General features: G+C 44.9%; 1 protein-coding gene across 1 annotated transcript; it reads left to right on the forward strand.

The window, feature by feature from the left end:
• The first annotated feature begins 312 nt into the window (after positions 1-312).
• NPY (neuropeptide Y) lies at positions 313-9,692 on the forward strand. Its single transcript, XM_063325026.1, has 4 exons — positions 313-496; positions 695-882; positions 6,153-6,233; positions 9,404-9,692. The coding sequence occupies exons 2-4, from the start codon at positions 695-697 to the stop codon at positions 9,426-9,428; spliced, it is 294 nt and encodes a 97-aa protein (XP_063181096.1). The 5' UTR covers positions 313-496; the 3' UTR covers positions 9,429-9,692.
• The last annotated feature ends 575 nt before the right edge of the window (positions 9,693-10,267 follow it).

Here is a 10,267-nt window from a genome sequence, read left to right on the forward strand (position 1 = left end):
AGTACTCCTGCCACGAAGCTCAAGCCTCCCGTGCCGTAGGAGCGGGGTAAACCCGTTCCCCGCACTCGCTCCCCTTCCCCTGCCGGCCTCGGGCACCGGGCGGCGCGGCGGCTGCACGGTGACAGCCACCCGGGCTCCCGCGGCCGGGCCCGGGACACGCAGGGCCCGGGCCGGGGGCAGAGCGCGGCTGCAGCCCTCGGGTGGGATGTGCCGGGGCGGTGCGGGGGCTGCGGGGGGGCAGCGGCAGCGCCCGCCCCCTCTGTCCCGCCCGGCCCCGCCCGACCGCGGCCGCGGTGCCCCTCCCGGGGCAGGGGCGGGCTGGGAGGGGGGACGGGGGAGACCGGAGCGGGCGAGGCGTGATCGCCCGAGGCCCCTCCTGCCTGCCGGGGAAGCCTTAAAACACCCCGGCGAGGCGAGGAGCCCCGCACTCGGGAGCCCCGACCCACGGGCAGAAGCGCCTCGCTGAGACGAGAGACGCTCCGCTGCAGCCGCCGCCGTGAGTGCCGCGACGGGGCGGGCTTGGGGACGGGGACGGAGACGGGGACAGGGACGGAGACGGGGACGGACATGGGGACGGGGACGGACACGGGGACGGGGGGCGGCCCGGGCCGGGGAGCGCTGGGGCGGCCGCGCTGGTCCCGCCGTCGGGGCAGGTGCTGACGGCGGCTGTCCCCCATCCCACCCCACCGTGCAGATGCAGGGCACCGTGAGGCTGTGGGTGTCGGTGCTGACTTTCGCCCTGTCGCTGCTGGTCTGCCTGGGGACGCTGGCAGAGGCGTACCCCTCCAAACCGGACAGCCCCGGCGAGGACGCCCCCGCAGAGGACATGGCCAGATACTACTCGGCGCTGAGGCACTACATCAACCTCATCACCAGGCAGAGGTAGGCAGAGCGGCCCGGCCAGCATCCCCCTTTCCCGCTCCCCGGGCTGCCTTTTTCCATGGCGAGGTGGAGGGGGGGAAAATAGGGTGTCCCCTCACACCTGGGTGTCTCCCCCACCAACACGGAGAAAGATGTGGTGCACAGACTCCCTTTAGAGGGTGACAGCCGTGCACACCTGAGTGGCCTCTGGCTCCGGAGCTGAATTTCCACCATCCGAGTTGGCAGAAGGGGTAGGGGTGTCAATGCTGCCTCCACTCGCTCATCCCCTTCTAGCCCCGTCACGGACAGGAGCGTGACCTGCCAGGGCAGTGTGCACAGGGAGAGCCCCCCCAAAGGGAGAGGAAACATAACTAACCTGGGAGCTGGAGAGAGTTAGGGCAGTAGGATTAGTTTCCCACCTTTGTGGCTGCCACCGACTCTCATGACAATTTGGATGAGAAAAAGTGCCCCTCTCGCCCTGCTGAGGAGTTGTAGGGAGTTCAGATGCTTTGTGGTCTACCAGCTCCTTCACGCAGCTGTGAGTGCTGAAAAACCCTCTAGTCCCACCAAGAACTCTCTCAAGATCACAAGCAAGAATTCAAGCCCAAGCTGAAAGAGAAAAGAGTGTGACCCAGACCTGCCATTCTCTTCTGAGGATGGCTCTGCTTGTTAAAATAAGGATAAAGGCTCAGTCTGAAAAAAGTGAAAATTATTATAAAAATTATTATTTTTTTGGAGTATCTGTCCAGTTTAGACTGTGTGATTAATTAGTTTCCCCTGAGGTCCCAGAACAGTGTGTGACCCAGAAGAGCTTTGACATATTTGTCTATTTCTTTAATATCAAAAACAGATGAGAGGTCTAAAATTAGGCTTTCATTTGTCCCTCTAGAAGTCTGAAGAATTAAATTAGGAGGCAGGCTATCGTGTAACCGAGAGCTTTCCCAGCAAACCCATAACATTGTCTGCCAGTGCACTAATAGCATAACACAGATGAAGAAGCTGATAGAAATACAGTTCTTCTATCCTGGACTTTTAAAGCAATATTCACAACTCGTTCATGTGTATGGCATGCTTCTGTGTGACAATCTGTGCTTGGATAACTTTTTATCTAGGTTACTGCTAAAATTATCTGATCCTTGAGTTCTGCCCCTGCTGCCCCTTTCCCTTGCGTGTGGTGGGATCTCCGGGCTGGTCTCTCATCTCTTCTTTTGTTTCTCTCATCTCTGATTTCAAAGGCAGTTCCTGTCCAAAACCAAATCGTATTTAAAAAACCCCAAACAAACAAAACCCAAACCCAACCAAACACCCAGCCCCGCTTCTCTATTCAACCTCCACTTCTGGTGTGTGCCCTGTTGTGCTCGCTTTGATGTTGACTATGTATCTTTTTTCCTCCAATTTCTGGGGTGCAAGTGAAATGAACCAAAATAGTTATTGTTGCTGATGGGTAAAGCAGTGCAGAATTTAAATTTATTTTCAGGTTTCACCTAAATTTCCCACCCACCCTCTCATATTTAAAGGGAACAGAATTGACCTAGAAGTACAAGGAGGCTGGCGGAAAAAATCACCACAATAGCTTCATGATACACATTTTAAAGTTGACTACATAGGATAAATAACAACAACAACAACAAACGCTGTGCTGTTTCCACTGTGTGGTGAATTAACAGTGCAGAAATAAAGTAACTGCCACCTCCATTTGGGAGGCTTAACTGGGCTCCTGGAGGTTCCCTGTTTTGGCACTGACACAGCCACTTGCAAAATGAGTCAATAACTTTTGAAGCGTTTTGGACCGGTCTAAGAATTTGACTGAGTTAGCCTATTTTGGCAGGTATGCTTTTTGCCTCTGCCCTTTTGTGCTTGGCGCTGCTCAGGAGCCCCGTGATGAGGGGGAGATGGAGAGGTCTAGGGCGGGGTCCCCCTGCTCCTCCTGAGGGTGTGGGGGTGAGCTGTGCTCGGCCTCTCGCCAGCCCTGGTGCCTGCAGCCTGGGCACTGTGCAACTGGTGAGACAGAGCAGGAAGAGCACCTTGGGAAAGGACGAGGACATCAATGTTTTTTTCCTCTTCAAGTTCATCTGTCTTGTCTTGTTTGGTGTTTTTGTGATTATGAATAACCTTCTGGCTCATCCTCCTGGCTTCTGCTTCTGGCGTAACCCAAGCATTTCAGTGTGTCCCCTCTGTGACCCACAGGGTCTTCACCCCAGTTCCCATGAAACTTCTTCTTTCCAGACCATCTTTCTCTTCCTGTCTTTAGACTTCATCTGTGTGGCTGCTTTGCTCCCTCTCTCCTTTGAGATCCTTCTCCTTCAAATCCATCTCACTTAGTTTTAGGCATCTGTACCCATCAGCTTTATAGCCCCTTGAGGTTAGCTGAGGGAAACAGGTACTTGTGGGGTGCAGGTCACCAGGCCTGTTTCAGACTTCTTGTTTGTGATGAGAGCCCTTGTTCCTTACATGTCAGGTCTTTATGACTTAAAAGAGGGCCTAAAGTGACCGGCACAGATGCAGACTCCTACCTTGCAGATGTCTTTGTATCTTTGGATTAGTCCCACCTCTGTCCTCAAAACCATCCTATGGTCCTTGCCTCTACTGCACTGTGCAGGGGGCTTTTTTCAGAGCCCATCTTTCCTTGGATCACTCCTGCCGCTCGGTACTACCTGCGCTCCCTCTTGCCAACAGGCCCCCTTCCTTTTGTCCCTCATAGCTTGTTCTTGCATCTGTGGCTCTTCTGTGCTGTAGCAAAACAGTAAGGCCATTCCTGCTGGAAATGGCTTGAACTATAGGCAGGGCAGAGAATATGGAATTCTGTCTGACTTAGGCAGTACTGATGCTCCCACTTCATGTCAACACCCTTTAACGTGGAAGGGAGCAGATCTTGAGAGCTTGGGTTGCTTTGTCAGTTTTCTGAATTAGCCCCACAAGATGCTTTTGAGATCCCTCAGCTCCTCTTGCCAGCCTTGGACATCAATGGGATTTGGCTCCCAAGACCCAAGTTTTCATGGCAAGCTTTGAGGTTTCACTGAGTCTGGGATACTATGTCCCTAATCAAAATAAGTACATTTACTCTTCAATCCCTTTGACTTCAGCTGGAGTTGTGGGTTACCAGCATGCCTGAAAAAAAGGCCATGATGTCTCAAGCTGAGCATAAAACCTGACCAGGTATTTTCACAAAGCTTGGAGCCCCATTCTTTTAAAACAGCAATGATACTTGATAAAAGTGCTTCCCAAACAGCAAATAAAGGCCTGGCTTTCTGTGCTCACGTTGTCTCAGACCTGGGCAGGGTAGACAGGAAGCAAATACGAAGCAGCTGGATCAAAGATCTCCCAAGGCATTTACTTCAGGAAGAAGAGACTGACTTTGTCCATGGGCTCTTTTTATTAGGGCTGTAGCATGGTTGTCTCTCAGTGGCAAAATTATGGGGCAGACCGGAGGCTCAGGCATCTGACATAGGAAGAGTGGCTGCTCTTTGGCCAGCCCAGCTAGTCACAGTTGGCAATCAGCTCATGTGCAGCTTTGCTGTAGGAGGACATGGTGGGTGCATCCAGCACAGGTAGCAGCACTGGTCTAGCCAAGGGGCTGAAGGGACTCATATAAAAGGTATCTTTCCAACACAGTTGTCTTCATGATTTGACCAAATCTCTGCACTCCAGAGAGCTGCTACTTGTTTCTCATTCAGACAAAACTTTCTGAGAGGTAAGTGGGAGTTTTGCCCCAAGTGTAAGCTGTTAAAGCAAGTTGCCGATTTGTTAAATTGATTTCTTTAAAACAACAGCAAATTAGATTCCCCCTCAGTTGAAGTCCAGGTCACATCCATATTAATGGGAGTAGGGAACTAGAAAGAAAGAAATCCCTTTGTGGTGATGGAGTGCGAGGTATTTGATTCAGCATCATGCTTGATTGCGTTATTGTAATAGCATTTTACTGTGTCTGACTGGTTCTTTTCAGATACCTGCTCTCATTCAGTTTAGATTAAGAAATTTGCTTTAAAATTCTGAAACTGATGCTTTGTCTTTCTGGAGCACAGGTGATGTACTAAAATGATAAAGGCACTGTAAAAATACAAGAAGTTGAATAAAATGATTGAAAAGTGAGATGTTTATACTTTTCAGTAAGTCATGCCATCAACAGGTAAAACTGCTAGCTTTTTAAATATAGTTTTGGAAGGTTTTTTTGTTCCCCCCCACCCCTCAAATTTATATCAAGTCATTGGAGAAGCATCTTGACAGCAATGGATAAAATCAAAGTCCTTAATTACACCTTTGATTTCTCTGGAATCAGAATTTCACTCAAGCAGCATTCACAAAGCTGTTATCTGTTAATGTACTTTGTGATTCAGGCTAATTACCTACACAAGTTATAAACCATGTTCTTAATTCTTTCCAACCAAGGGAGCGTTTCCTTATAGTTCTCACTCTTAGGCTAATGAATCCTTATAGCGATGAAGTGTCTGTCAAGCTGGCTGCTCATTGTTGCTTCTGTTTTCTCAGGAAAAGAGAGCAAATTCCTTCCCAAGAACCAGGAATTGCAGTACTTTTAAATGCTGAGTGGTGTATAGTATCCAGGATTAAAAAAAAAAAAAAAAAGGGCAGCAGAAAGACAGCTGCTGTGTAAATATGGGACAAAGGTAGCCAGTGATATACTATTTAGAAGAACTCTGATTCAGAAAGTTTTCTTTCCCTTGGCCATGTAGTTCAAAAGCGATGATTACCTTGGGGTAGCTCTGTTTTTACGACTTAATGTACTGTGTGTTGGACAGCCCCAAATGTAGAAGCTATCTTAAAAAATCTTGGCCAGTTCCTTGGATAATATGGCGTATCTGAGTTAGTTTCCTATTCGCTTAACAGATAAAATTGACTCCTCGTTTACAATACAGTAGCATCTAAAACAACGCAAAAGTTAATGAGATGATGGAACTGGGTTTGTAGGCAGGAATGACATGCTCAGAGGTCACGTCGTGCCCAGCTTCCTCCCCCTTCCTCCATGCTCACCTCAGTAAGGTGCAAGGCCTTAGAGTATCCAGGAACAACCATAGAATTGAGAAATATTCAGAGTTTCTCAATACTATCATGTAACGCAATTATGGAAAAAATATTTATGAAGAAATACTGAAGAGTAAACATTTTCTCACACGGCTAAGTCAAGTTAAGTTAAAATACTTGCTGGAACATTGTCTTTATGTCTGCTCTATTATTTTTTTTTTTTTCTGAAAAAAAAATGTCTAATGGTTCTGTGCTTAGTCTTCATTTTTAAACACTGACAAATACAAAAATATACTTTTTTTCTCTTTCCTTAGATATGGAAAGAGATCAAGCCCAGAGACACTGATCTCAGACCTCTTGTTGAGGGAAAGCACAGAAAATATTCCTAGATCCAGGTATGTATGAAGAGGTTTTATGGTGGCTTTCACTTCTCATTTAGATTTAACAGTTTCATTTGTTATCAATAAATGTGTTTCACAGGGAGAAAACATATGCCACGAACAGCTGGATAAACATGTCCTTAAAAAACATTTTTAATTCCTTTTTTGTTAAGACCTAGCACCACCTATGAATGCAAGAAATACCTTACCAGACACAATATAGCCCAATCTCCTTGTTTCCTGATTTTGGGAGCAGGCCACACCTGCTGTTTGAAGGAAGGAATGCTTGCGCCATACTGGGCTTTATTAGACAGAATTGTATGCTAATGCCTGATGATGATTCAGTTATGGACTGGAGACCCAAAAATGGCATATTTCTACTCATTTGCTACTCAAACTGGTTTAAATTTTTCCTCTAAAGATGTATGAGTGGTAAATATGCACATACGTTAACTTCTACACGAGTGCATGGCTATGACTGGTCTTTAAAATACAGTGTTTCACATTGGTTTTCTACCTAATGTTTTACAAAGGGAAAAAAGGCCTTCATATTTCCATTTGCCCTTGGTTTAAAACAACAGTGGTGTTTCAAGCAAGAGTGGGATTTCAAATGTACACACTGTATTTATCTAGTGAGGTAATGACACTTTAGCTGTAGTGTAAGATACTGTAGTAGTGACTACAATTTACACAGCTGGAAAGTAAGTATGTTGAAAAGTAAGATGCAGGGGGTGTTTTGACCCATGAAAGAAAATACTTTGTTTTCATTTTGCTCACAATCACACAAATGAGCTCGGTTTAAGCCTTTACTGGTAGCCTGAAGTTTTGCTGATAATACTTGTACTGCAGAAAGAAATGTTTTAGGCAGTAGTCGTCTCAGGAGTCTACAAGCGAATGCTCTGCACTTTCACCAGCTGTGCAAAGGCTCGATTAGACTAGTTTAAGTACTTAAGCATAATAGTCTTTAGCACTGAACTTAGGGCATGATCTTGTCACTGAAAGGTGACCAAAATTTCTACTGCCATCAAGGGAGGCTGTCCGTGAGACTTGCAGTTCTGCGCACAGGGAGACCGTTGACTTATGGTTTGATGACTAACCGCAGCTGTGGGGATGCAGTTTTCTCTGCAGACGCTTATGTAAAAAACTGCATGGAGTGCAGTGAAATGTATTAGACTATTTCGTGTTTGGTAATGACAAGGCAGAGCCCTCACATAATGGGAAATTTCCGCTGCCATGAATTTGAGGCAACACACAGGGTAGTACAAAGTCTAATACTCTCTGTAATTTTCACCCCTTCATAACAAAACTTGATGGTTATTATTATTGTTTCAATAATGCTATTTATAACACACCAGGGAGCAAAAACTCATGAGCAAAGTAACAAACTAGTCTGCATTTAAGATCAAGAATTGATGAGAAACACATTTTTATTTCATACCCCCTGTAACAGCACTTTACACTGAGCGTGTTATTTGTCATTCATCGATGACAATTATGTGAGTGCTGGGAACAATGATGTCTAGTTTCCTATGGATATGTTTTCTAGGATAAAACCCTGTATGGATTCTGAACCCCACTACAGCTTTTTCCTCCATGTGGAGGACATAATTAAATCTTCTTTCTACCCAGTCCCGTGTTTCATGGCACATCAGGAACTTAATATCTCTGAGACATCTGTACCCCTCTCTGACTTGGTTGAAGTTGTCCAGAGGGTTTGAAAGCCGGTGGGGAAGTTAGGGGAGCCATGCAGGGGAGGACAGCTGGACACACAGCAAATACGTCCAGGTAGAGCACGGCTGTATAAGCCTTCTTCCTGGAGGAAGCCAGGCTGAACCAATAAAAGGCAGGCTGGTATTATTCTGAGCTTAAATTAATGAAGTATATGTTTTGGAAATAGTTATATATGCAGCCAGTTACAGAGCAGATGTAATCTGCACGCGGTGAATCAGTGACAGAGAGACACACTTTAATGAGTTGTCAGAAACTGAACTTTGTAACTAAACATTGAGGTACTAAGAAACAACTTAACTGTATTCAGCTTGGCTGGCCTGGTTTGACATTTCACTTTTGCTGATTTATGCCCTAAAGTATTTTGCGGTCTAGGTGTATGTCTGACCATATGAAGAAAGTTTAGAGAGATTCTTATAGAAACCAGTTAAAAAATAGGAAGTTAAGGAACAAGAAAAGGAGGTGCCCTGACCTGAGTAGATATAAGTTCTTATGAAAAAAACATGTGAGGTGGCATCTTTCGGATCTTGTTGATCCTGTGGAGTCATGAGAAGAACTTTAGAACTTAATAATACCTGTCTAACTGCCTCTGAAAGTTAGGTATCTAGTGTGAAGTAGTTGTCTAGGCTGCCTTTGCAGTCAGTCAGAGGGATGGGTATCTCCAAAATGAGCCTTCCAACCTAATATGGGCAGGATCAATTGCCTTCTCAAGGTCTCAGTGTCCCTCCAGTGACTGTGGAGGCAGACTAGATGTTTAATCAAGACTAGTTGCCCACCTTTTAGGTGGCAAAAATTGTGGCAAATGCATTTTCCCTGGTCTCTCTCCATGTTCTCCCACTTGCTGACTTTCTTTCTGTGCAGACCAAACAGCTATTTGCAAGGGGAGAACCTCTAGAACAAATCCTGCCCTCAGCACCCCTTTCAACATGTATTTCAAATGTTTGATATTGAGCAGTGGAATACCACGATAATATTTTAGGATGGTGGCTGTGGACTTCAGTTTTGTTTGAAGGTGCTAACAGCATGATGTGTGGTTTGGGGTTTTTTTTTTGGCTCAGTGAATTCTCTTTGGAAACTGTTTACTCCTGAGTAAGAGGGACAAATACCTCTATTTATATTTCAACGTATCATAGTTTTCTACCTGAATTTCATTAAGTGCTACTTAATGGCATAAAGCAGCTTTGCAGTGAGCCTCAGGGGTGTAAAAACTTGCCATCTGGGCAGCAGTGTGGAGGGACAAGTTCTGGTACCCAAGCCTAGACGTTTGGCCAACCAGGATGCCTCTGCTTTGATGGGAGTGGCGTATGCAATCTTTATCTGCAGATATGCATATGTATTCCTTATTGCTGCTACTATTAAAATGGAAATTTTGGGTAGTTCTAACTTTGAATTTTTCACAAGGAGCTTTACAATGTGCTTAATTTATTTTTTTTTTTTATTCATAATATGTATTTCAGGTTTGAAGACCCTTCGATGTGGTGATGGGATTTTCAGCACACCATCAAAACTTTTCCTAGTTTTCAGTTCATACTCCACACCTCTGAAGCAAATCATAGCGTCATTCCCAGTGCATGCAGCCATTGTACTGAATTCTGTAGAGTTTTTCCTCCATCATATTTGTATATACCTTTATTTAAATAAATTATTTGTGCATTCCAAAATACAACAAACTAAATGAAAACAAGCAACCCTGTCATTGCTATAGCGAAGAGTTGTTTTAAACTATTAAAACTGAATTATAACCTCCCTGCAGTCTGAAGTAGTATGAACAACAATAGTGTCACAGTTATTACAGTAATTAGTGTGCAAAGTAAGATAAAGACATCATTTATTGTCGCCTCAAACTCAGTTCAGCTGCTTGATTTATGCAAAACTGCTTAAGATAATTTATTGCAGAGTACATAATTTAGGAAAATAGTGTTCTGAGAGGCAATTTTTCAGAATGACCACACTAAAAACTTACTTGGTGCTTACATTGACAAATGTATTAAAATGAATAGCATTTTCAGAATACAAAGGAATAAGTCACTGCTTAATTCTGGTAACTCCTCAAAACTCGTTTGAAGCTTGACTGTAAGCCTGAATTAGGAATTTTAAATGAAACAGATGTAACGACTTTATTTTGGCAATATGCAAAGCAACAGAAGACAATACCTAAAGTAACTTGTTTTAACAAGACAAATCTACAGCTGTTTGTGCCAGAAAAGAGACGTCTAACGTGGCTTAAGGCCTTGCAAAGGAGGACGCTGATAAATCAAAGCCATTTGGGTACCTGCACTCTGAGCCTCCCTCATTTCGAGTCATTCATGGTTTCTGTTTCT

This window comes from Chroicocephalus ridibundus, chromosome 2, assembly GCF_963924245.1.
Source record: "Chroicocephalus ridibundus chromosome 2, bChrRid1.1, whole genome shotgun sequence".
Lineage (NCBI taxonomy): Eukaryota > Metazoa > Chordata > Aves > Charadriiformes > Laridae > Chroicocephalus > Chroicocephalus ridibundus.

Excerpts from the sequence above, each read along its gene's own strand:
- NPY (XM_063325026.1), top strand. The coding sequence starts at position 695 with ATGCAGGGCACCGTGAGGCTGTGGGTGTCGGTGCTGACTTTCGCCCTG. Across the intron at positions 883-6,152 it reads AACCTCATCACCAGGCAGAG|ATATGGAAAGAGATCAAGCC; the intron begins GTAGGCAGAGCG and ends CTCTTTCCTTAG. Across the intron at positions 6,234-9,403 it reads GAAAATATTCCTAGATCCAG|GTTTGAAGACCCTTCGATGT; the intron begins GTATGTATGAAG and ends TATGTATTTCAG.